This window comes from Mauremys mutica, chromosome 7 (assembly GCF_020497125.1).
Source record: "Mauremys mutica isolate MM-2020 ecotype Southern chromosome 7, ASM2049712v1, whole genome shotgun sequence".
Classification (NCBI taxonomy): Eukaryota; Metazoa; Chordata; order Testudines; family Geoemydidae; genus Mauremys; species Mauremys mutica.
Genome location: NC_059078.1, coordinates 72,073,768 through 72,101,540, shown reverse-complemented (window position 1 = coordinate 72,101,540; position 27,773 = coordinate 72,073,768). Strand labels below are relative to the sequence as shown.

General features: G+C 42.1%; 1 protein-coding gene across 1 annotated transcript; it reads left to right on the top strand.

The window, feature by feature from the left end:
* Window positions 1–39: 39 nt before the first annotated feature.
* Window positions 40–27,773, top strand: MAT1A (methionine adenosyltransferase 1A). Its single transcript, XM_045024406.1, has 9 exons — window positions 40–360; window positions 9,871–9,948; window positions 12,311–12,433; window positions 14,275–14,387; window positions 17,732–17,875; window positions 18,686–18,904; window positions 24,948–25,130; window positions 25,668–25,801; window positions 26,475–27,773. The coding sequence occupies exons 1-9, from the start codon at window positions 267–269 to the stop codon at window positions 26,578–26,580; spliced, it is 1,194 nt and encodes a 397-aa protein (XP_044880341.1). The 5' UTR covers window positions 40–266; the 3' UTR covers window positions 26,581–27,773.

Below are 27,773 nucleotides of genomic sequence, written 5' to 3'. Positions count from 1 at the left end.
AGCAACTCACAGAGTGACAGCCAAAGTAGGTAGAGGTACAGACCTCAGACAGATGCCTGATCAGTGCATAGACACACACACCCTCACACACTGACTACACTTACTTCACATGCTCAGTTCAAGTTTTTGTGGAAAGTAGTAATTGACAGAAGTGTTAGCCCTGCTGTTAAAGAAGTTTAGTCCCTCCACTCAGAAAGGGAAAGGCACTAAAGACAGAGCTCTTGAACTACTATTTTGATCAACTCATCAGGAAAAGTGTCAAAATCATGAATGGACCGGTGGATGGCTTATGTAACCACACTGTAAATGATGAAGGTGCTTTCATGTTCACATCAGAGTCTGTGGGAGAAGGGCATCCAGGTAAGTAACTGGCTGCGGGGGTACAGACAAGTCAGAATATTTTCAATTAAAGTCTGTTTAAGAAAGTCTGGCGAAGAATCCAGTCAATATCAGTATTATCATATGGGGCGGTGGTGATGGTGGACTATTTTTCCACTGGATGCTTATCCATTTAGATTTAAAAATGCTGGTGGTTATGATGCTACTGCAGGATATGATGAGTTGCCACTCTAATTCATATCTGTGAACTGGCTGTGTGTTCCTTCCATGTGGCAATTTGCTCTTGCTTCTGCTTGTTTGTTTTGCATCCTTCTTTCAGCAGATTACACTTGAGATCATACTGGATCTCTGATAGCCCCAAATTTCACACATGTTGAGTTCTACAACCTTGAAGTTTTCTGAAACTCTCCTGCATACATGTTCTGCCATAAAACTGCCAGTCACAATGACAGGAATATCTCTAAGCAGGCTATTTCAAAACCGTAAAAAATGAAAGGCCCCATCAGCTATGCATGGCAGCCCCCGAATTCCCCTCCCCCATGATCTGTTTTTTGTTAAAACATATGGAATTGCTTAAGCAGGCAATGGACAGTTATTTGCTAAACTTTATGTATTGTCAGCAGATTTTAATTTAATTTAATTTGAAAACAAATGATCATCTGCCATGAACATGCAGTATGTGCCAACAGAAAGTATTCCTACAAATGAGGCTAGAGGACAATGACCTATTTTATGTCCTTTAAAGTGTATTTTAGAAAACCATTTTGCATCCTCTAACTTTTGCCATGACAATTCCTTCCAGGTCTATGCACTCACTTGGATTATATAAGGGTAAATAATGAAATTGGACAGGGGGTGGGGTGTGGATGACCTATCTGATAAGAAGAAAAGGATCAGTGGCAAAACCAAAACCATCTCTGCTTTTATGCTTCTCCAGTTTTTGCTCATCTCCCTAATATTAACTGGCTACCTCAGGACAAATCCTCAGCTGATGCAAACAGGTGTATCTCTGTTGACTTCAATGGAGCTATGCCAGTTTACAGTGTCTGGCTATCTTTCCCAATTGTCAGTGGCTGATGTAATAAGACCAAGAAAAAATGACACACAACTGAAAGGTAGATTCCAGTATAGTGTTTGCTCAGCAACTATAGAGCACAGGCGATTAATAGCACCAAGAGTCTTATGTCATTCTAAAGAAGGCTTTTTAATTTAAAGCAACACTCTCAAGGATGATGGTCCAAAATGTCTCTTAATTATTTTTTAATTCCCTCAGTCAGTAATGGTGAGCCTCCAAGCATTTGGAGATTTGGTTCAGATAAATACCCGAAAGTGCTTCACTTAGCTTCTTTCCCTTTCACCTTTTATTCTGTCTCCTATTCTTTGCCCTGATCCATCTTTCAGCTTAACTGACTTAAATTCCTTTCCTTGTCTCCAAAAGTCCCTCTCTCAGCTCCCAAGGGCTTCACTGATGTCCTCCTCCCTCTTTGCAGTTCCCAGCATCACCTTAATCCCCCAGTTCCCTTTCTAATCACCAACAGGTGGACTAACTGCACCACTGGTGATTTTTCATTGAGTATTCAGGCTTGTCTTTCTCCCCAGCTCTCTGGCTGTGTTATTTAAAGCTCCCACATTTCATAGCTTCCTGGGTAACTGGAATTTCCTCAGGCCTAAGGAAAACTTAGGAATTTATAAGATTTGTGGACAGCATCTCCCCCAGCAGCGATTGCCAGATCTCCAAAGGTCTCAAATTGCATTTCTGGGAAGAAAGGAGGCTTGTTGCAGATTTAAAAAAGAGAGAGAAGGAAGGTGAAACATGCCAGGGCTTTCTGAATTCCGCCATATAAAATATTTGGGTTTATTTGGTTTGAGTCAATGTTTTTGCTAACGTATGGGCCAGTGTTTGTTCTTTCCAAACCAACAGACCAGGGCCGGCTCCAGGCACCAGCATTCCAAGCAGGTGCTTGGGGCGGCAGTCTGCAAGGGGCGGCACTCCATGTGTTTTTGTGGTCCCAAGCAGGGTCGGTGCAACCCATTAGGCGACCTAGGCGGTTTCCTAGGGCTCTAGCATTTTGGGGGCGGCATTTCAGGTCCTTCGGCAGCGACCACGGCGGCCGGATCTTCGGCCACCCCGGTCATCGTCTGCATTTAGGCGGAGGGACCTGGGGCCAGGGGGGTGCGGGGAGGGCTTCCTGCAGCAAGTAGGGGGGGGGGTGCGGCACGCAGGGGAACCGCTCCCTGCCCCAGCTCACCTCTGCTCCGCCTCCTCCCCGAGCACGCCGTTGCTGCTCCACTTCTCCCGCCTCCCAGGCTTGCGGTGCCAATCAGCTGTTTGGTGAGCACTTTGTGACAGAAGTCAGAGGTAGTCCAGGGAGCGCTTATACATTATAAAGCACTGAAACAGATGAGCATTTGTTACTTGTAAATACATTTAATTTTGTGATCAGGGAAGAAGAGGAATTAGTTACACAACTTTAATTAAAGATGAGCCAAAGCAAATGTCTAGCTCTGAATGCCCACAGCCTCTCAAGACTTTTGAATCCGGATCCAGATTTGAATAAACCAGCCAAAGCTAATTTTTATTTGAAACATTAAATTAAAACTAAATAGTAAAACTGAAAAATCTCCCATTAGAGCCACTGGGGTTGATGCCAATGTTTACTTTGGTTTACACCTGCATGGATTTACGTCCCTGATTCTTCTGTCACTTACACTGATGGAACTCTATTGTCTAAAGTGGAGTTACTCCTGAGTTTTGCTTTGAGTTTCCAGTGAGAACAAGCCCAATAAGTCAAAGTATTGTAGAATATGTAAATATATAAGGTGAAACTTGGCATTCAGCTGCAAAATTGTCTGAAATCACAAATTTCTCTAGGTGGCAACTCAAAACCATAAATCATCTTAGGTTTTCTCAAAACTAGATCCAGGTCTGAGGCAGAGGCAGGGCCACCCAGAGGATTCCGGGGGCCCGGGGTCTTCGGCGGCGGGGGGCCCCCGCTTCGGTGGTAAGTCGGCGGCGGGGGGGTCCTTCCATTCCGGGACCCGCCGCCAAAGTGCCCCAAAGACCCACGGCGGGGACCCCCCTCCGCCGAATTACCGCAGAAGCGGGACCCGCCGCCGAAGTGCAGCCCCCACCGCCGCTGAAATGCAGCCCCCACCGCGGGTCTTTGGGGCACTTCGGCGGCAGATCCCGGAACGGAAGGACCCCCCCGCCGATGAATTACCGCCGAAGACCCGGCGGCGGGTCCCGCTTCGGCAGTAATTCGGCGGCCGGGGGGTCCTTCTGTCCTGGAGCGGAAGGACCCCCCGGACAGCGAAGACCAGAAGCGAAGAAGCTCCGGGGGCCCAGGCCCCGCGAGAGTTTTCCGGGGCCCCCGGAGCGAGTGAAGGACCCTGCTCCAGGGGCCCCGAAAAACTCTCGTGGGGGCCCCTGCTGGGCCCGGGGCCTGGGGCAAATTGCCCCACTTGCCCTCCCGTCTGGGCGGCCCTGGGCAGAGGCTGAAATACTGCCCATATAGGAGCTAACAGTAGTTTTCAATGGGGTTGAGATTTCATCCTGAGTTTTGAGTTTGTAACTAAGGGTACGTCCAGACTACCCACCGTATTGGCAGGTAGTGATCGATTTATCGGGGATTGATATTTCGTGTCTCACCTAGACGCGATATATCGATCCCCGAACGCGCTCCCCGTCGACTCCCGAACTCCACCGGAGCGAGCGGCGATAGCGGAGTCGGCGGGGGAGCCGCGGACGTCGATCCCGCACGGTGAGGATGGGAGGTAAGTCGGAATAAGATACTTCGACTTCAGCTGAAGTCTTCCTGTAGCTGAAGTTGCGTATCTTACATCGACACGCCCCCCCCCGAGTGTAGACCAGGCCTAAAACCGACACCAGTTGTCTCTTGCATAGTTTCTGGTTTAATTGTGAACATTTCTCTGTGATCCCTTTTCAATGTGTAATTAGCCCCTCCAGTCAGTGGAATGTCTAAAATGCCCATTGTTTCTCTTGGTGCCTCTTGGAATATAAAGATTCTGTAGCACAAAGAAACATTTCTGCTGGAAAAAGAGGTGCTTAAGAATACCAGTGTGTTCTCTGCTGTGACTGATGGGAGATATTTCAGTGCTTCATAAAAGTGCTCCCAGTTTTTGATGTAAAATCTAGAATGGATTCTTTGGGGGAAGTTACTATGTCAGTTGTACCAAAGTCCCCATAAGGGAGGACAGAAGATCTTCTTTGGACATTGCACTCAATGACCTGGCTTTTGTTGAAGCTGTGTATGTATAGATCACACCATCTTTCCACGCGTCTAAATGGGTATACTATTAGAATTTACCACTTACAGAATCATACTATGTACTATCGCCACAACATTCTCTATACCCTGGGCTCTTTACAGAAATTGAAGTAATCAGAAAAAGCAAAAGGCTGGCACTGTCTACATGTGCTAATGTCACATGTACAATATTAATAAATCCAGCAGCCTAGGTTTGCTGTTGGTGGATCCTCTTGTTGAAGGGGTGGGATTGTAACTGAGTTATAGCCCTTTTTACAGGGTTAAAAGATATTTTAAATGATCATGATGCTATTAATATAATAATGAATATGACAGAGTCCTCGTGTTACAGATAAGGTAACATTTGATGGAAAACGTTTAGAACATTCTATTTAGACAGAGAGCACTAAAATGTTCACATTTCTCTTCCTCTGCTGGATACTGTGGAGACATTTGTTTGAAAAGGTGTTTCATTTGTGACTGGTAATTATACCTCTCTTATCTGCACATTAGAATAATTTCCACAAAATTGTGCTAGAGAATACTCAAAGAAGTAAAGCTCCTGGACAAGATCTTTAGCTGGTGTGATCTGGACGGTTTTTCCATATAAACGTCCCTCTTAACAAGAGAAGGAGGGGAAATACAGGGAATACATTATTTATTTATTTCGATGTAATGACCTCCTGTAGCATGTTCTATGCATCACATGTATTAAAAAGACCAGATTCAGCACAAACTGTTGAGATCTGACAATAATTAATGAACTGCCGTTACACAAGACTGCCAAGTAAACATTATATAATAACTCCGTCTCCCACCTCAGCAGCTTAACCTCTTCACAAACATCTCAGAATAAAAGTGAGCTATGCAAAAGTGGTATTTTGTTCGTAGAAGGTTAACAAACCTGGTGTCTGGTAGACTAAAGAGGAGAGTGAATTCCAAATTCCAATTCAAGCACCTCCACTTATCACAACTGCATATGGGAAGTGAGATGTTTTCTCAGGTCACCAGGTCCCAAGCCATTTAAGATCTACTCTACTTTGAATTGTACAGGAGAACTGACTGGCCAAGAAAGGGAAGCCATGCTGAATCTCTTTGATGATGGTGCATTATGCTTTGGAAGGCATTGTTCTCCCTGAGTCACAGTGCCTACCAGGTCCCAAACCTTTGGCACTTAAAACAAAACCCTCCTCTTCACCCAAAGTGGCTGATGTAACTTTAAGCAGAATTGCCTCCAAACAGAACGCCTTTCAGAGTTTTCCATGAAGTATCAGGAAGTCTTTTAAGAATAAAATAATGAAAAAAAAAGTTTCCACTAAAAACATCCTAAGGTTTTCAACCATATTAAAACAACACCAACCAACTAACCAAAACCTTAATATTGCAGAGTAAAATGTCAGAAAAAGTCAGAAAATGCAAATTCTTACAGCAGGCTTAAATTATTCACCGTGCACCTCCTGTATATGTGATGGCATTTAACAAAATATACAATAATATTACTAAGCAACACATTTAACAAAGAGAACAGAAATGCAAAGTATTGCATATATTCATTGTGGCTGAATTCATGTTTATGTAAGTATCCTCAGTTTCAAGTGTGAAAATGATATATATGCACCTTAAGTAGAATGCAGAAAAGCTGAATATTGTCTCTCAGTGTGCTTCAGACCTTATCCAAAGTCCATTAAAGTACATAAAATGGAAGTCTTTCCATAGATATAGTAGTATGAAATCCTTACCCAGTGGATCATAGAATATTGTAACAAGCCATATTAGCTGATCTTGTAAGGGTATCATATGTAATAAATGATAAAGTAAACATGCAGTATTCCAAACTATATGGTCTTAGAAATCTGTGATTAATAAGCCGTCCTGGGCATGTGTATCTCTTATATCATGAACTCTGTACATAAATATGTATTTAATGATAAATATAAAATATGCAGTTGGGTTATTCATTATACCCGATCTACTCATATGGAGTAAAGTATGGAAATAATCATAATATTTGAAGCATAGTTGTAGTCAGAAAGGGTAATCTTTACAAACAACATTGAGAGTTTTAATATGAGTTTTCCATATCAGATTTGTTTACAGATCAAAAGAGATTTCTAGCTACTTGCATTGTAAACTCTATCTGGGAACGGAAAACCAAGCTGGGTTCTCTGCAGCCTTTTGCATCATAACAAACATTCAGCATTCCACAATTAGCTGGCAGTTTTGATGATGATGCATGAGACATAATCGTGTCCACCTTGCCCAACCCTAGTTATATTGGCTCTGCAGCACTGCTGATGGCAGTAAAATCTAATTTGTTTCAATGAAACAATCACTTGATGATTACTTGTTCTGTTCATTCCCTCTGAAGCACCTGGCATTACTGTCGGAAGACAGAATTCTGGGCTAGATGGACCATTGGTCTGACCCAGTGTGGCTGTTCTTATGTTCTTAAAGAAGTAGATGAGCTACAAAGATACATAGGAGAGGAAAGGGAGATATTTTTTGAAGAACCTGTTTTTTTACAACAGGAAGTAAGAAAGTACCATATTTATTTGGCTACTCACTTGGTTATGAACATATTTTAACAAGAGGTAAGGAATTTTTCAATAACTCATTTTTTCATTAAAAATGTAAGTTTTTGTTGAAACCCAAACTGTTCACAAAACAAGGTCAGTTTGAACAAATCTCCTGACTTAAAAAAATATTGAGCAGAGAAAAAGTTTTGAAATTGTCAAAATGTCCCATTTCAACTTTTTCAAAACAAAAAGTTTCTGTTTCCAGGCTAAATGACTTTTGGTAGAAACTTTAGTAAAAGTAGAGTAAAAAAAGTAGACGAAAAGTTCACAATTGGAATGTTAGGTTTTGAAAAGATCAAATAAAATGTTTCAATTGACCCAAACCATTTATTTTTTTGTTTTGGATTTTTACTTCATGAAGTTTTTTACGATTTGGGCTTTTTGTCCTGATTCACAACAGGAATTTTTTTCGATATCTCGAAAATAACCCATGGAACTGTAAAATTGTTTCCTGGCCTGCTCTAATTGTAATATTTGCCTATTTGAAATTCATTTTGGGTGAGGAGATGCACTGGCTACCTTTATTGCTCATAGAAGAGTTTTTCTGTGAGTCAGTTAAGCTTATGAATCCAAAGACCATTGTGGGCTCATTTTCAGATGTCTTGAGCATCTACAATTCCCGTTACCTTTGCTGATGTGGGGTTCAATTGTGGGGGCTCAGCATTTCTGAAAATAAAGTCATTTGTTTGGACAAACTGATGTCTTTATGACAAATGTATGTCCAAGTATCTGGAAAAGAATGCACTTTATATATCTATATCGATATCGATATCGATATAGATATAGATAGATAGATATAGATACGCACACCCACACAGGGAACCACTAATTTGCAGAGATCAGCCTTTTCATTAAAATACTAACTAAAGGAGATAAGTTAATAGTGGGGCATTTTAAGACAATTCTGTCATCAACTCTCTTAGACATTTCCTTTCCCTCTGTAGCCAGCGAAGGCTGTTTCTCTACACAATCAGCACATCTGCTATAGAAACTCCACCTACATGATGATTGCGTTTCTGGATGAGAATTCCCAAACATAGTTCTCTTTGGACAATCAGAGATGTATCTTTTCTGATAGGGTGTGGTTTGTTTTATTTATTTATTTGTTTGTTTGTTTTGTCTAGTAAACCTATGAGACTAGTGAAGGGAATCACTGACGGTGCAATTCTACCTTCAAATCACTGTCCTGTTGCCCGTATTTTCAAATTAGGGGAAAGGACTGTACGTTGTGTGTGGTCCTGGTGACCAGGGGTGGCTCCAGGCCCCAGCACGCCAAGCGCATGCTTGGGGCGGCAAGCCGCAGGGGGCGCTCTGCCGGTCGCCGGGAGGGCGGCAGGCAGGCCGCCTTTGGCGGCGTGCCTGCGGAGGGTCCGCTGGTCCCATGGCTCCGGTGGACCTCCTGCAGGCGTGCCTGCAGAGGGTCCGCTGGTCCCGTGGCTCCGGTGGACCACCCGCAGGCATGCCTGCGGAGGGTCCGCTGGTCCCGCGGCTTCAGTGGAGCCGCGGGACAAGCAGACCCTCCGCAGGCACGCCTGCGGGAGGTCCACCGGAGCCGTGGGACCGGCGACCAGCAGAGCGCCCCCCCGCAGCATGCTGCTGTGCTTGGGGCGGTGAAATGTCTAGAGCTGCCCCTGCTGGTGACTCACTATTTATCTGTTAGAAAAGTTTGTGATATTTTTATTGACTTTGTGGAGAATAATGCATTCCCAGAGATGGGTAAAGCAGTAATAAGATAATAATGATGTAACATATCCTGTCATATTTAGGAGCTAATAAAAAGACTTGGACAGCTGAGATCAGAAACTTAAATAGCAGAATCCAGTATATGCAAATCCTGCTAAACAGAATCACTACTAAAACCAGGACTGTAGAATTTTAAATTAGAGACCAAAACTAATAGGCAGCTGAACTTCCTGAAATGTAGTGCATGATCACCCTGCAATTGCATCGCATAACTGAACTTATTAATAAACCGGTTGTTAGGAAAAATAAAATCCTATTGAGTAAGATGAAGCAAACTACCATTTTCTGGCTGGGGGAAACTGGCTGTTCCAGATGCTGTCCTTTCTATTGTGGATACATCTTTTCATAGAATCATAGAATCTCAGGGAAGGGACCTCAGGAGGTCATCTAGTCCAACCCCCTGCTCAAAGGTTTATTAATATGCTTTATTTATTTCGAGATCTACGGATGTTTATAATTTCTTTAAAAATTTGTTTTAATGTCTCTTTCTTAGGCTTTAACTGCTATATTACCTAGTAATGTATTATACTCTCAGTAGGACTGGAGGGGGTCATGTTAATAGCTGAATATTGTCTTGTTGGAAAGACTGTCCCCATCATTTTTCACCCTTAAGTTAACAGGCAAAATGGGCAGGTAAAGTTGCATTCAGTGGTAATTTACATCACCAAATAAATACCATACTGCATCTGATGCTGAACAGGTTGAGGCACCATCGCTGTGTATCTTCTTTGCCCGGACAATGTGTCATAAGGTTTTAAAAATCTATATAAGCTTAGAAACTACAGTAATGGGGGCCATATAAGTATGATAGCTAGCTAGCTAGACAGATAGGTGACAAGCCAAAAACAGCTCCATAAACTATTTTCTACTTCATTGTGATGTCAACAGTCCATATTTTCTGTAGAGAACACTGTTTTTAGACACATTGCTCTGTTCTCTTTCAGATAAGATCTGTGATCAGATCAGCGATGCTGTGCTAGATGCCCATCTTCAACAAGATCCAGATGCCAAGGTTGCTTGTGGTAAGGACACACATTTTCTTCTTTCACTTTGACTAGATGGAAAAGTGCTTGTAATTCCCCCTTTGTAATGTGTAAATGTAGGAGGTTGATGATAACATGTGCCCGTTCATTTTTTATTCTAATTATTGTGTTCAAAAATATATGTACAGTAACTCCTCACTTAAAGTCATCCTGGTTAACGTTGTTTTGCTGTTTCATCACTGATCAATTAGAGAACATGCTCGTTTAAAGTTGTGCAATGCTCCCTTATGACGTTGTTTGGCAGCCACCTGCTTTGTCCACTGCTTGCAGAAAGAGCAGCCCGTTGCAGCTAGCTGGTGGGGGCTTGGAACCAGGGTGAACCAACAGCTCCCCTCTCAGCTCCCCGCTCCCCTAAGTTCCCTGTGCAACAGCCGCCCAGCAGGCTATCAGTTTCCGGCAGTTCTGCTGTCCCTCCCCCCACTGCCATGTGCTGCTCCTGCCCTCTGCCTTGGAGCTGCTCCCAGGAGCCTCCTGCTTGCTGTGCGGGGGTGGGGCAAAGAAGGGGACTAATGTCAGGGTGTCCCCCTCCCCTCTGCTCCTGCCCCTTGCTTACCCCATTTCCATAGAGCGGAGCTGGGTGAGGGGGGGAACACGACAGGGCTCAGGACAGAGGGAGCATGCTGGCAGCAGGGGCTGTCTGAACTTGCTGATCTACTTAAAAGGCAATGTACTTAGAGCGGGGTCAGTGTACTTAAAGGGGCAATGCACATCTCTCTCTCTCACACACATACAGGAAAGTGTGTTTGTCTCTGTCTCCCATGCTGTCTCCCCTCTCTCCATTTGTACTGCCTTGTAGAGTGTGAGGCTACATTAACAACAGTGTTAATCCTTGAGGGCTCAGCTGTTCTAGTTCATGATTTAGCAGTAAGGCATTCCCTGGGAAATATCCCACCCTCTTCCACCCTCTGACTTCACCACCTCAATCAAGCTTCACAATCATCACTGCTGTGTACAGTATTAAATTGTTTGTTTAAAACTTATACTGTGTGTGCATATATATATAAGTAATATAGTATTTTTGTCTGGTGAAAAAAATTTCCCTGGAACCAACCCCCCACCCCCCATTTACATTAATTCTTGTGGGGAAATTGGATTCACTTAACATCGTTTCGCTTAAAGTAGCATTTTCCGGGAACATAACTACAACGTTAAGTGAGGAGTTACTCTACAGCAAAACAAAAAAGATCTGAACAAACAATTATAGAATCATAGAATCTCAGGGTTGGAAGGGACCTCAGGAGGTCATCTAGTCCAACCCCCAAAGTTGTACAGTGTCCCTACATTGTTTCTCAAAGAAATTATGGAAGTATATTGTGTTCGAGGACGGTAGCAAGAGCCTAAAATAACCAAACCAATGGTAGAGATAACTTTGGAAATGTAATTAGTATTCCAGAGGAAAAGAGATTTAATTCCACTACAGAAGAACCCCTGACCATTTGTAGCAAAGTACACTTATTTGGCTTTATAGATACTTTAAATTTTTCATTGCCAACTCTTTCCTGACAGCTCATCATAAAGAAAAATGTTTTAACCCTGTTTTGGTTATGTCTGCCATTTGTTGTTATTAACATGCTTAAACTGCTGAAATTTGACCCTCATTGAGCAAGTCAGCAAAATGTCTCCAAATTCTCAGATTTGTAAATGGCCAATGCCATCATTTTCATGATGGAAATGACCCATTTTCCCCTCAACCTTTACACCTGAGGTTATTTGGCATTGGTTCCATGTAAGTCCCACTTAAGATCTCAAAACAGAGTTTAACTGGGGCTCATGCAAACTTGGCCTTGTGCATTCTTGAAAAAACAGCAACCAGTTTTTGTCTCTCTGGCCCAGTTCCCAACCGTGGTGCTTAACTCCCATTGGAATGAATAGGAGACAGGGTCTTTGAGAATCTGGATCTTTGAGGATCTGGAGGCAAGGTTGCAAACCAGTGGGCCATTAGTGTGGATTGTTGGGCCCAAACTTACTCCATAAGCAGGGTAGAAGGATGTTTTTCTGGTTAAGGCACTGGAATGATGCTCTGGAATCTCAGTTCACTTCCTACATTGCCCCAAACTTCCTGTATGACCTTGAGCAGGTCACCAAAATCGCTTTGTGCCTCAGTTTCCCCAGCATACTAGTCCTTCCCTCCCTCAAGGGGTGTAATTAGGATAAATGTATTCATATGTGTGAGGAACTAATACTATGGAGATGGGAGTGATAACTACCTGTATTATTTGTATTCAGTAGGGGCTGTTCAGAATTCACCATTGCCAGAAGCGGAGTTATTTGCAATAGCATGTTGAGTTATCCAGCCCTTCCTTATCCCTTTTCCCTCTTTCTGTCTTCCTGCTCTCTGTAGAGACAGTTTGTAAAACAGGTATGGTGCTGCTCTGTGGGGAGATCACATCCCTCGCCGTTGTCGACTATCAGCGAGTAGTTCGAGACACAATTAAACAAATCGGCTATGATGATTCAGCTAAAGGTTAGTGCAAAAAATTCCAGGAATCCTGTTTCTTGCCAACATGGTGTGCTGGTCAGTGTGTAGCTGCAGAACAGGTCTGTCTCCACTTGCATACTTGTGCTTCTGCAAGCCGGATCATATGTCTTGGCTAGGAGCTGCTCAAACATTGTCATGAGAGAAACATTCTGACTCCATCACATACCGAGGAGAAACTATTCACTGTATGGTTAAAGCACACAGCAGGAAAAGGCAGCTAGGATATTTTTTGAACTGGAGTATGTTGGCTGTGTAGTGGGACAGTCATCCTGCTCTGGCCCTGAAAGGGTTAAAAGCCATCCCTTGGAGTGGGCTGGGGCTGAGAGCCAATAAGAATAGGCTGATTGGGAAGGCAGCCACAGCTCGGGCTACGCAGCTGGCCCTATAAAAGGGCTGTGAGCCAGCCTTGGAGGGAGAAGGACCTGGCTCCCTGGTGAGCTACTGGCCAACAGAGGGTGCTCTAAGCTGGACAAGAGTTAATTCCTGAGACGACCAGCAGGAGGTGCTGCGGTGGTGAGTCTCACTTTGCTACAGGCAAAGTAGCTGATAATTTGTGCTATAGAATTTACTTCTCAGTTTAACTCCTTTCAACTTGCATGTTGTTTAGATGTCCAACCAGACTAATGTAAATTGGTCAAATGGAGTGGAAATAGAAGATTTTGTGAATTTGTATTTATTATTAATTATTATTATTATTATTATTATGTATTACCGTAGAACCTAGGGACTGCAATCACAGCCTAGCCCCCCACTTGTGCTAGGCATAGTACAAACAGAAAAGAAAAAGACAGTCCCTACCCTGAGACGCTCCACCATCAAAGTAAATTTCATAGCACTGTGGAGTGTGTTGATGCAAAAAACAGAGTGTTTTATATCCGAGATACATTTCAACATCCAGTTTGAAATCTGTATAAATGTATCATTTTTTACATATTGCAAATGTTTTACAGTTGCCAAGAAGATTAAGTATGTTTGTTTTACAAAAGGGTGGCTTTTGTTTTGCTTTTTAAAGCGGTATTTCCTGGTTGATATGATCTTGTTGGTACAAGACTTCTGAAGAGAGAATGGTGGGAGAATGCTGTAAAAGCACATCTGCTAGTTCACACCAAAGGCAGAATATTATGTAACATAATACTGCCAGATCCAGTAGTGTAGAAATCTCCTTTTACCCCCTTACCACCAAAGCAGTGTGGGCCCTGTAGTGAACCCAGTCAAAAACCCTGCCCTACAGAAACTGTAGGAGAAAAGCTCAAAGGGGCAGAATTGCATACAACTTTTTCCCTTAGGGACTTCTTTCCTATCACAGCCTACTTAAAGGAAAGAGGGCGTGGAGTGTTCTTCAAGTGGACACGTGCCTGGATGTGTATATTTGATGTATAGGTGTCTGATCCTAGATTTGGTAAGCAACTGTCAGTAGCTGGAATTTTGGGAGAGGTGAGCATAGGGAAAAGCTGATTATCTTCTACACAACTGGGGAAGAAAATGCAGAATATTATGGCAGAATTTCTCAAGGACCATAGCAGTTGTGGTCATACATTTTCTCTCGTCATTTTCCTGTTTTTCATGTTTGGGACTTTCCTGAGCATTGCTTTAGACTAAATGCCTATGGCCAAGCAGCTAAGAGAGATGAGACCTTGCTGTGAGGTTGAACAGAGAAGAACACATTAGAATTGTTGCATTGACAAAAATGTAAAAGCAAATAGCAGGCAGATTCTGAGTTTTGAAGGCACTGTTGTCCAGGATTGGAATTTCTGGCATATGGTTCCATGTAGCTGTGCTTCGCTGTGAAAGGAAGTTAATTTATTCCTGTGTCGTCTTCTAAACAGGCTTTGACTACAAGACTTGCAATGTTCTGGTGGCACTGGAACAACAGTCACCTGATATTGCCCAAGGTGTTCATCTGTACAGGAATGAAGAGGATGTTGGTGCTGGTGACCAGGTAATCAAAAGTCATCCCTGCTTACAAAAACAATAGTAAAATAAAAACAAACTCTACAATAATCCTATCAGCTCATTAGGGCAGCCCACTAGTACGCTCCCAGCTCCGTTTACTCCCAGTGCTAGGAGAGAGAGGATCACTGTCTCGCCTTAAAATGAAAACATTTCTTCTGAAAAGGTCAGGGTTAGAAAGTGAGGGTTTACCCATCCCATTGTCATATTTTCTAAATCAAAACAGTTCATGAGAATTTGCCCAATCTCATCCTGTGCTAACACAGAATAAAATGCATATTTGTGTGAATACATTGATGGAGCTCCCATGGGGGACACAGGGAAAAATTAATCACTGGTGTAACTTCTTTGACTTCAGTGGAGTTACACCAAGGACAGTTTTTGCCCACACAGTAGACCATGCAGCAGATACTCTGCTAATCTAAATTGTCATGGCTTTGTTGAAGTCAAGGACTGTTGAAGCTAAGGATCTGGGCCCTAATGTTTAGCAAAGTTAGCTTTTTCAAGTATGCTTCCTAGTTCTGCCTTAGTAGGGTTAGATTAATCAGATATTTCCTTTGGCAGCAGGACTTGCCTAGTAAGATTAAGTAAATAATAAAGAAAATCATATAAGATCATGCCATGTTTACATAACTTTGGAGCGTTGATGTCTGTCAGTGTTTCAAGAGGTGTTCTCTGTCAGTGTTTCAAGTATAAGCAGGATGGCAGTGTTTGTAAAATGAAGGCAATTCTGCCTGAACATTTGTAACTCTCACTTATTTCCCAGAGGCACGGATCAGTTTTAGTATAATTGGCGTTCCACATAATTAAGACTGTCCAAGTCATATTTCTGTGAGCTGAATAGCAAATGGAGATGATTAGTTTCTCCCCAAGAGTATAAAAATTCTGCAACTCCAACTAAAGCCAATATGAATGCATGTTTAACATTTACAGTAGCACTCATTAGCAGTAATATCTAGTTTTTGGTAATGTTGTTGAGAGTTGTAATAGAACCATCATAGAGCCTTGGAACCAAAGTAATATTACCCCCAAATCCTCCTGAGGACTAATTTAACATGCATTTCTATCAGCAGATGGCCCAAATAGAAATGCATCTGTCTTAGGTATTTACATGACTCTGATTACTGCAGGAGCAGAACACCTTACAAATTTGTAAGGTATTTATCCTTGCAGCACCCTTGTGAGGTAGGACAGTGCTATTGTCCCCATGTAACAGGTGTGGAACTGAGGCACTGAGACAAAATGACTAGTACCAGGTCACAGCAGGGAACTGAACTCAGGTCTCCCAAGTCCTAAGCACTTGGCCATGCTTCCTCTCTGCAGTATTTAAATAATTCTGTTTATGAGCTGCCATTCCAGTAACACCAAGGAAATATCCTTGCTAACTCCCAGCATTGGCCTGTTCATGCATACTGTGACAACATTCATTAACGAAAGTCTCAGATAGGGTTGTCACCTCTGAGATGCAAAACACTGGGACATCTGGAATGGTCCTGAGCCCATGAATCAGGCTGCGGGCAGTGTATACTGAGCACACTTATGGATTTCTGAGGACAGCTACTGCAAAAAAGGGGTGATCTTGGGAGAAAACGGACAAGCGTCAGCCCTAGCCCCAAGCCCTATTTCTAACCCTATCCAGGCCACCTTACTCATTGTGAAGTTCTGCCTAAGAGAAGCAAGGCTTGGGTCCAAAATATGCCTGGACACTTTTGCATTTAGATAAATCACTCTTATTATCTGGGTATAGTTCTTGGCAGTAGGGTGAGTTGAAAATTTTCCATCCAAGCTGTTGTTTAATAAAACACAAATGCCACAGAAAAGTTTCAGGTTCTGTCAGACTTTTCAGCCAAACAGTGAAAATGTTTTAACAAAAACTGGAAACTATTGGGGCAGGGAACTGTCTCTGATTATGTGTTTAGGGAGTGCCTAGCACAGTGGAGGCCCGATCTCAATTGAAGCCTCTAAGGCTATGTCTACACTGCCAAAGTTGTGTGTGGGTTTTTGCCAAAAGTTATACCACTTTTATTAAAACACTTTAATTAAACCACTGTTGCCTGTCCACACTGTTCCTTGTGTTGCTGAAGCGCATCCACACTAGCAGCTCTTATGACAGAGCAGTGCACTGTGGGTAGCTATCCCACTGTGCAACTAGCTGCAGGGTGGTTTGGGAAGGGTTTGCAATGCCTCATGGGGCAGGTACAGCATCACATGATGCAGGTTTCTCAATCCCATCATTCCATGGGCATCCTACTAGATTGCCAGCCACTTTCCAACTGAAGTGTAGGAGAGAGTGTGAGACAGGGCATGTGTGTATGGGGTGAGAGGAAGAGACAGTGTGTGTTGGGAGGGTGGGGAGAATGAGTGTGTCAGCATGCTGTCTCCTAAATTCAGCCAGCTGAAAGCAATCTGTCCTGGGAGAGGGGCAAACCCTGACATCAGCCCTCACCTCCCTCCCTCCCTGGCTTTGCACGGCACAGAGTCTGTCTGTGTGTCTGTCTGTGTCTCTCTCTCTCCCTCTCATACATCCACCCCTGGCTGCCTGCCTCTGTGTTCTTAGTGTGGGAGACAGCAGGAGCATTCCAGCCACATTAAAGATTTGCTCTGTTTCCCAGAGCAGCACAACATGAACGCTGTCAGAACGGAGCTTTGAAAGGGGAGGGGCACACGATGCATGAGCAGTCACTGGAGGCATTGTGGGGCATCTCTGGAGGCCAATTACATCGATAAAAGCAAGCAAGGTGTTTACACTGGCACTTTGTCGCTAAAACATTTGTGCAAAAAACCTTATCACTCTCATCAAAGTAGTTTTATTACAGCACTGCAACTGAGGAGTTTCGTCACACAGTGGCTTTGCAGTGTGTACACCTGTGCTGTTTCATCACCAAAAGTTGCCTTTTGGCAAAAAAACTTGGCAGTGTAGACCAGTGGTCTCCAGACTTTTTTGATTGCACAAAAAATTTTTTGAGCACGTGCCCCCTGCCACGCCAGCTCTACCATTTTTTTCCAAATTAAAAAAAAAAAAAGCCACTCAGACTGCTGCCTGAACTGACACAGCAGGGGAAAAAAGTGCTCCTCCTCTTGCGCACCCCCAACGATCCTCTTGCACATCCCCTGGGGTGCATGCACCCCACTTTGGAGACCACAAGTGTAGACCATCTGATGCTAATGTAACACCAATAATAACATTAAAAAGTAATTGTAGGGCCCTGTTTGCCTCAAGTGAGATTTCATGGTCTCCAGGCACTTATGTAATGTTCATATTAATAATTTAACATGATTGAAAGCCCTGCTTGCCCCAGTGATTTAAAATCTATCCCTCCTCTCCCATTACAGGGGTTGATGTTTGGCTATGCAACAGATGAGACAGAAGAATGTATGCCTCTCACTATTGTCCTCGCTCACAAATTGAACAGCAAGTTAGCAGAGCTGAGGCACAGTGGTGATCTCCCTTGGCTTAGACCTGACTCTAAGACACAGGTAAATATTGCTTTCACTCAGCGTGTCCCTCTGCTCAATACAGGAGCCATGGAAAGAATCCTTTCAAGTCCGTATCACTTGTAGGCTATTAATAATGATCTGTCTGGTTCAGTAAAGCCAGTTTTACCCCAAAAATCCTGGATTTCTTTTTCCACTATTTAATTACTGCTATGTGTTCAGTTCAGAATGTTGTTTTAAGTGGATAATCCAGGATTTCCACATTATAACACAGTCTGACTTCAGCTTCCTACTGATTGCATATAAAGCAGTTCCTCTGCTCAGCATACAATCTCCTGAGTGTCCCATGAAATGTTAGCATGCACCTGGACGTCTGACACATGACACTGCATAGCACTGAAGAAACATTTAACCCTTGAGTACCAGGAGCTGGGTGTTCCCTGCTCCTGAAAACATGTCAGGAAATCTAAAGGGCAATTAGGGCTGTGGTTTTCACTGAAGGATTTGAATTTCAATGGGATTTGAGTCTAATTGATCTAGGCTCCTTTGAAAATTCCAGTCTTAGTATGTATTGCTAAGGGTGTCACTGGAGAGTGCATGGTGCACAGAGGTAAAATATTTGCTTTGTACACAAGCCTTCTGAATTTGGGTCATCTTTGCTCACCAATGGATTTAGCAAACATGAAAACCATACACTTCATTCCTCACACTCATTAAACAATTGTCTCTTCATACTTTGTTGCCACAGGCACCTTCCTGTGCATCTGCTGTTGTACTGCCTGGCATGGTGTATCTATACAATATGGTAATGTATCATACGGATGTTTTTTTTACCCCCTCATTCATATTCAGGTCACTGTTCAGTATACTCAGAAAAATGGAGCCGTCATCCCGGTCCGTGTTCACACCATTGTAATATCTGTGCAGCATGATGAAACCATCTCGCTGGAGTACATGCGCAAAACCCTGAGAGACTGTGTGATTAAACCTGTCGTTCCTGCCAAATACTTGGATGAGAAAACAATTTACCACCTTCAGCCCAGTGGGCGTTTTGTCATTGGGGGACCACAGGTGTGTGTTTAGTTATTCTTTTGATCTTTCTGCCAATTTGCCTTTTCCCATCATATTGGTCTACAGATTAACTTGTATCCTCAGCCTGTATTTCCAACAGAAGGGCACAGACTAAACACTTGTTAAGAGACCAGTCCTGCACCATTGGAGCCTATGGGAGTTTCACCACTAGTTTACATGGAAGCCAGACCAAGGCCTTAATGCACTGGATACCAAAGAAACCTCTGAAGGCATAGTTATGTCATATACATATAAGCAAGTTGGGCCAAGTCCTGCTTTGCATATCCAGTGTCCAGGCCTGCAAGGTACTGGGCATCCTCAAATCCCATTGGTTAGCATCTCACAAGATCAGGCCCTCCATCTTTTCTCAGGCAAATCACTCAGTGAAGTAAATGAGACAGCCAAACATTTAGCAGCTGTTGCTTTTCAGAGGTGCTTGGCACACACAACTGTAGTTGAAATCAATGAGAGCTGCAGGTGCTTAGCACCTCTGAAAATCAGACCGTAGCCAGGTTTGTCCAAGAGGAGAACGGGAGGAAGAGTTTTGCCTGGTTAAGGCTTAGGAACCAGGATTTAGAGCTTGATGTGGCATTCATCGAAGTCAATGGCAAAATTCCCATCGACTTCACTGCTGCAGGACCAGGCCTTTAGTCCAGATTTTGTGAAAAAACATCCTCCTAGGCCATTGTTTGTTCCGCTTCCCCCTACAATGCTTCCTTACATAACTAGGCCAGCACCATATCCTCTTACTAGAGACACTCCTGACTGTCTATCCTAAACAGACCTACTTCTCCTTCATTGTTCAAATACATTAGGTTTCAATAAAGTTCTCAGGTATTTCTAGGGGGCTGTTCCTCCAGTATACTGGTGCTTAGATATTATGGTATATACTATAACCTATACTAGAAATGTAGACTAGAAGCGGTCAGTTAATAATATGACTAGTAAAACAAGCTGTGCAGTATTAACAGTCTAACAAGCACCATCAGTATTGACAAATATTGGCCCTATAAATAATAATCTGCAGCTCACTGTGGCAACCAACATAAGTGACTACTTTCTCCGGTTAGAGAGTCAAGGTGGGTGAAGTAATATATTTTATTGGACCATCTTCTGTTGGTGACAGAGACAAGCTTTTAAGCTACACAGAGCTCTTCTTCTTCATCTCCTGGGACCAACGCAGCTATAATGCTACTACTTCTATGTCTTACTCTGTTCTCTCTACCCTTTCATAGACAGAACAGCACAAAAAAGGAAATGGCAACAAAACTAGAAATGGATAGCTATGGATGGCAGGCTTATAGGGAAACAAAACCTGTTAACGCTGACTGCAATGTCTATGTTGCTTACCTCATTTGGGCTCTCTGCCTCACATGTTCAAGGCTATGATGACTTGCATGTTGGCCTTGGTAATTTAAGAGCTGTGATGAATGCCAAGTTATAATGAAACTTCTAAACACCATTTTCCCAACAGCAGCAGCACCTAGTGGGTCCTTGGTTACATTACAACCCCCTTTTAAAGCATGACTCTACACTGTGTAACATTTACAAATAGATGTGAGCTTTTTTTATCGCCTTAAAAGAGATCTGTGCTTGAATACACTGTCTCCCACTTGCACATCTCATACCCTTATTTGATCTTTCAGTTAAGTCATAATAATGCTAAGTTCATGACATCCCAATCATTCCCACTCTAACCCTAAATTCTGAATGCACTACAGGATCAAATAGAAGATTCCCAGGGGGAGAGAGTTTATATTCAAGCTCAGATAGCTGTAATTCCATTTTCCATCATTCAGAAATTTCTTAGTAGAACTGGGCATACACTGCCACAGATTTTCTGTAAATATTTGCTCAATCTTTCTAAATAAAGCTTCGGCTCCCCATTTATATTTCCTATCTGCAAATAGTCCAGTGATTGAGTTTTACTGGCTTGAATTCTCAATAAAGAGAATTTCAAAGTTCACACGCAAATACAAACTAAATTTTAAAATTTGCTCATGCTAATATTCACTTGGGAAATACTTAAGCACTCAGCAAATCTGGGAGCAGTAAGAATCCCATGGGCCTTAATGATGAGTTGTAAATGACCAATCATTCCAGGGTACAAAATATATCGGAAGGACAGAACAGGTCGTGCAGGGGGAGGAGTGGCACTATATGTGAAAGAAAGTGTAGATTCAAATGAAGTAAAAATCTTAAGCGAATCCACATGTTCCATAGAATCTCTATGGATAGAAATTTCATGCTCTAGTAAAAATATAACATTAGGGATCTATTATCGACCACCTGACCAGGACAGTAATAGTGATGATGAAATGCTAAGGGAAATTAGAGAGGCTATCAAAATTAAGAACCCAATAATAGTGGGGGATTTCAATTATCCCCATATTAACTGGGAACGTTTCACTTCAGGACGAAATGCAGAGATAAAATTTCTCGATACTTTAAATGACTGCTTCATGGAGCAGCTGGTGCGGGAACCCACAAGGGGAGAGGCAACTCTAGATTTAATCCTGAGTGGAGCGCAGGAGCTGGTCCAAGAGGTAACTATAGCAGGACCGCTTGGAAATAGTGACCATAATACAATAACATTCAACATCCCTGTGGTGGGAAGAACACCTCAACTGCCCAACACTGTGGCATTTAATTTCAAAAGGGGGAACTATACAAAAATGAGAGGGTTAGTTAGACAAAAGTTAAAAGGTACAGTGACTAAAGTGAAATCCCTGCAAGTTGCATGGGCCCTTTTTAAAGACACCATAATAGAGGCCCAACTTCAATGTATACCCCAAATTAAGAAAAACAGTAAAAGAACTAAAAAAGAGCCACCGTGGCTTAACAACCATGTAAAAGAAGCAGTGAGAGATAAAAAGACTTCCTTTAAAAGGTGGAAGTCAAATCCTAGTGAGGCAAATAGAAAGGAACACAAACACTGCTAACTTAAGTGCAAGAGTGTAATAAGAAAAGCCAAAGAGGAGTTTGAAGAACGACTAGCCAAAAACTCTAAAGGTAATAACAAAATGTTTTTTAAGTACATCAGAAGCAGGAAGCCTGCTAAACAACCAGTGGGGCCCCTTGACGATCAAAATACAAAAGGAGCGCTTAAAGACGATAAAGTCATTGCGGAGAAACTAAATGGATTCTTTGCTTCAGTCTTCACGGCTGAGGATGTTAGGGAGATTCCCAAACCTGAGCTGGCTTTTGTAGGTGACAAATCTGAGGAACTGTCACAGATTGAAGTGTCACTAGAGGAGGTTTTGGAATTAATTGATAAACTCAACATTAACAAGTCACCGAGACCAGATGGCATTCACCCAAGAGTTCTGAAAGAACTCAAATGTGAAGTTGCGGAACTATTAACTAAGGTTTGTAACCTGTCCTTTAAATCGGCTTCAGTACCCAGTGACTGGAAGTTAGCTAATTTAACGCCAATATTTAAAAAGGGCTCTAGGGGTGATCCCGGCAATTACAGACCGGTAAGTCTAACGTCGGTACCGGGCAAATTAGTTGAAACAATAGTTAAGAATAAAATTGTCAGACACATAGAAAAACATAAACTGTTGAGCAATAGTCAACATGGTTTCTGTAAAGGGAAATCGTATCTTACTAATCTATTAGAGTTCTTTGAAGGGGTCAACAAACATGTGGACAAGGGGGATCCGGTGGACATAGTGTACTTAGATTTCCAGAAAGCCTTTGACAAGGTCCCTCACCAAAGGCTCTTACGTAAATTAAGCTGTCATGGGATAAAAGGGAAGGTCCTTTCATGGATTGAGAACTGGTTAAAAGACAGGGAACAAAGGGTAGGAATTAATGGTAAATTCTCAGAATGGAGAGGGGTAACTAGTGGTGTTCCCCAAGGGTCAGTCCTAGGACCAATCCTATTCAATTTGTTCATAAATGATCTGGAGAAAGGGGTAAACAGTGAGGTGGCAAAGTTTGCAGATGATACTAAACTGCTCAAGATAGTTAAGACCAAAGCAGATTGTGAAGAACTTCAAAAAGATCTCACAAAACTAAGTGATTGGGCAACAAAATGGCAAATGAAATTTAATGTGGATAAATGTAAAGTAATGCACATTGGAAAAAATAACCCCAACTATACATACAACATGATGGGGGCTAATTTAGCTACAACGAGTCAGGAAAAAGATCTTGGAGTCATCGTGGATAGTTCTCTGAAGATGTCCATGCAGTGTGCAGAGGTGGTCAAAAAAAGCAAACAGGATGTTAGGAATCATTAAAAAGGGGATAGAAAATAAGACTGAGAATATATTATTGCCCTTATATAAATCCATGGTACGCCCACATCTCGAATACTGTGTACAGATGTGGTCTCCTCACCTCAAAAAAGATATTCTAGCACTAGAAAAGGTTCAGAAAAGGGCAACTAAAATGATTAGGGGTTTGGAAAGGGTCCCATAAGAGGAAAGATTAAAGAGGCTAGGACTCTTCAGCTTGGAAAAGAGAAGACTAAGGGGGGATATGATAGAGGTATATAAAATCATGAGTGATGTTGAGAAAGTGGATAAGGAAAAGTTATTTACTTATTCCCATAATACAAGAACTAGGGGTCATCAAATGAAATTAATAGGCAGCAGGTTTAAAACAAATAAAAGGAAGTTCTTCACGCAGCGCACAGTCAACTTGTGGAACTCCTTACCTGAGGAGGTTGTGAAAGCTAGGACTATAACAATGTTTAAAAGGGGACTGGATAAATTCATGGTGGCTAAGTCCATAAATGGCTATTAGCTAGGATGGGTAAGAATGGTGTCCCTAGCCTCTGTTCGTCAGAGGATGGAGATGGATGGCAGGAGAGAGATCACTTGATCATTGCCTGTTAGGTTCACTCCCTCTGGGGCACCTGGCATTGGCCACTGTCGGTAGACAGATACTGGGCTAGATGGACCTTTGGTCTGACCCGGTACGGCCATTCTTATGTTCTTATGTTCTTAACATGGCTTGAATAAGAATATCAACTACTCACTGTTAGCAGTGGTGATCAAGGTAGCTGTGTAGATGGACAGTGGGGATGTCTGTTTTATTTGTTCATTAATATACATAATAATCATAAACTTAAAATGACTAAGAACCCTCAAGTCATGTGCATAACTAGTTTAGATAGCCTCATATTCTTGTCACTGTTAGCCTCTTCCTCCTTCCCCATTTATCTCTTACACTCCCATTTGTTGCATCTCATCTTAAATTAGACTGTGAACACCTTGGGGCAAGAACTGTGTTTTCCTGTATATCTGTACAACACCCAGGATAATGTGAACTCAGTCCTGACTAAGACCTGTGGGTGCTGCCATGACACAAATTATTATTAACAATACCAACATATCCCTAGAGTAAAAATAAAACCACCTGAAAGTGAGTTGGTTCATTTTAAATTGTGAACATATGTGAAGAAATCAAGTACAGTATTTATTGTGAATTATTCACCCAGCTTTAGATCTTATCAAAGCAATAGAGCCTGATTCTGCTTCCATTAAGTCAATGGAACTTTTATCTTCAAGTAAATGCATCTTTTTTCAGTATGGTTCCAGTATAAAAGACATTTTTTTTAAAGCAGATATTTGGGATCTGGTGGCAGCTAAGAAAGCTTATAATATTTGCCTTTGAAAAAGGCATTAGGAAATAGTGCTGGCAGAAATAGCCATCTTGCAACCTCTTTGCCTGACCTTTAAATGCTCCTCCTTAATGTCTTGATCCAAAGCTCAGTGAAATCAGTGGGAGTTTTCCATGAATTCTAGTGTGCTTGGAATCTGGCCGTAAAAGAACTTACATAGCCACTGTTATGGTACTTCAGTGAGATAAGTTCATTGCTACAGTTGGACCTCAAGAATGCACAAGTCACTATCTTGCTTTCTGGAAGCCTCTTTGTCTGTGAGGAAATTACTGTATTCATCAGACATTTTAAATGTTCATTCCTTGGAGCTAGTATAATAAAATGATACTGAAATAGTGGAATTCTTTTTTCACAAAAAGCTATTAGCTAATAAAAGCATGAGAGGTGACACTTGTTTGAATATCACAGGGTGATGCTGGCGTTACTGGTCGAAAGATCATTGTGGACACTTATGGAGGATGGGGAGCCCATGGAGGTGGTGCCTTTTCAGGCAAAGATTATACAAAGGTGGACCGGTCGGCAGCATATGCAGCCCGCTGGGTGGCCAAGTCTTTGGTGAAAGCTCGGCTGTGTCATCGTGTTCTGGTTCAAGTAAGTTCCATTTTGAATCTTGTTGATTTTTGCTTTTTTAAATTTATTTTAAAAACACACTTCATTTTTACCTTTTCCCTGAAAAATCTGCCTTAGAAAAATGGGTTTGTGAGGGAGAGAGCTGGTGAGGTGGCCAGCACTTCTCAAGCTATACTTGGCTTGATTATGTCTGTGATAGCACAGGTGGGGAGAAATCAGAAGTTTATGGAATTCTGGAAGCTTAGCTTGGAGCTGGACTGAGTTTAAAAGGAAGATCAGAAGAAAGCTCTTGTTCTGCCTAGTTCAAGATCATAGTCACTGGGGCTTTCAGCATAGTAGCTTCCTCAGGCCTGGACTTTTTGGATAGTTTTACATTTTACTGGAGGTTATTCTGGATATTCTGGATCCATCAGTCTTCTGGTATTAACTATCCCCACTAGAGGTTCTCCTTGCTGTACTGAAGGAGGGTGTTCTGATACTACATGGTCCTGTCACATGCCCTGCTGGCCATATGAGGCTCCATCCTTGTTTTCTAACTAATGCTTTTGTCTGCCAAAGGTTTCTTATGCCATTGGAGTGGCTCAACCTCTCTCCATTTCACTGTTCACTTATGGAACTTCCCAGAAAACAGAGAAAGAGCTACTGGACATTGTGCACAAGAACTTTGATCTTCGACCTGGAGTCATTGTCAGGTAAGCATGTTGCAGGAGCACACACATATGGAACAGTCAGAGTGAACACCTCCTGGAACTCCTCTCAAAGAAGTATAGAGGTTACAGAAGAAAAAGGGCTATTAAATAAGCCTGTCCAACCTCTTGTCCTAATATAGTATTGGTCCTTATAGTACAAAAAAGATGTTTCACCTGTGTACACAAACTGTAACTATTTCTGGACCTAACAATATTCCAGATCTTATAAGAAGCCAGATGTAACTCCCAGTGGTTTCAGCTGGAGTTTTGTGTTCTCAGCAGCTACTCATCCCCTCTCAGAATTTGGCTCTGCGTAGGGGTTACTACAGCTACATGTGTGTGTTCAGTAGTATGTGACGTTGAAATAATTTTGGCTCACAGTGATGTTACTTCATTTTTACTAGAGCTGTTTGAGCAATTTAGACTGTTTTTCATAAATATTTGTTGGAAAATTGGGTCAAAATGTCATGAACTTCAATGGATTTTGAGACTGGCCCCAAAAGGCTTCAGACTAATTCTTATAGACACTTTCATGGTCATTATTCCATAGAACAAGTTTGCACTTCCAAAATTCAGTCCAGTAAGTGGACTGAAAGGAGGAACTAACTTTAAACAATGATTTATAGTGTTACACTTTAGACTAAACTATTTTCTTTTCTTTTTCTTGAACACTAAGGGATTTGGATTTAAAGAAGCCAATTTATCAGAAGACTGCCTGTTATGGTCACTTTGGAAGAAATGAATTTTCATGGGAGGTGCCTAAGAAACTTGTGTTTCAATAATAATGGGTCCATCACCAAAGCAGAAGTGAAGAAGATTCCACTAGTCAATAAGATGTTGGCAAAAATCAGCACTGACTACTCTTTATCCAGCTCAAGGAATTTCAGATTTTAAATGGACAGGATATTCTCATGATAATTAATTCTTGCTCTCAATCCTATCCTATTTCATTGTCAAAAACACCAAAGGCAGAGTCTGTTTTTATCATCACAAGAAGACAAAATACAGTTTATTTTACTGCTGCTATGTTGGTTCCACTGACAAAGGCAAAATCTGACTAGGACATACAAACCAACGTTTGGGCCTTAACTCTGTTACAGTGTGATCTTGCATTCAAAAGAAAAGGTTTCCCTCATCATTCTAGCTAAGGAGCAGTAGGTCTCCTCACCGACTGGACACTAGGAAATCTGTGGGAGACAGTTTTCATATAGGAGCTGGTATTGAATACACCTATGGGGAATTTTGCTTCGAGGGGGTTCATTATCATGTAACTGCAACATAGCTGCTCCTTCAAAGGATGTTGTTAGGTGCTTAGACCTCCTTCACTAGTTATCTCTGCTTACCACAATGTTCCAATCAGCTGTGATTTGGTGACTCAAACTTTTTCTTTTAGCTACTATGTACTTATAAGTGCTGCTTTTCTGTGTGTTTACATATTAGCACTCCAAATTTTGGAGTCAGTGGCTCATCCCAACATATGGCACATGAGTGCTCCATTGACTTCTCTTGGATTGTGCTAATATGAACACTGCCTAGTAGCGATAGTGCTTTTAAACAGTGTAGAGCAGAGTGCTGTTAGTACCCTATTTTAATAGATTTTTAAAGGCATGGTGTCAAGGTATCATCCACAATTTGTGGAGTTATTTTTCTCCCACTGGTGTTTATAACAACAGCCCTTTGGGAGAATGACACTGAAATCTGTTTCTTTATTGAAATGTGCCGTCTGTTATTTTTATGCACACACTGGTTTGCTTTGGAGCATTGCTTTGATTTTTGACATTGAACACTACTTGGGGACAAAATATGCACACAAAAATAACCAGAACACATTGGAAATAAAAAGTCCTTATATGTTAAAATTTGGATCTACCAAATTTGACAGCATCTTTAACTGAAAGACAATGATTGAGTAATCCTCTAGATGGCAGTATTACCCATCCTAGGTTTACAAGTTTAACATCTGTAGAAAACCCAG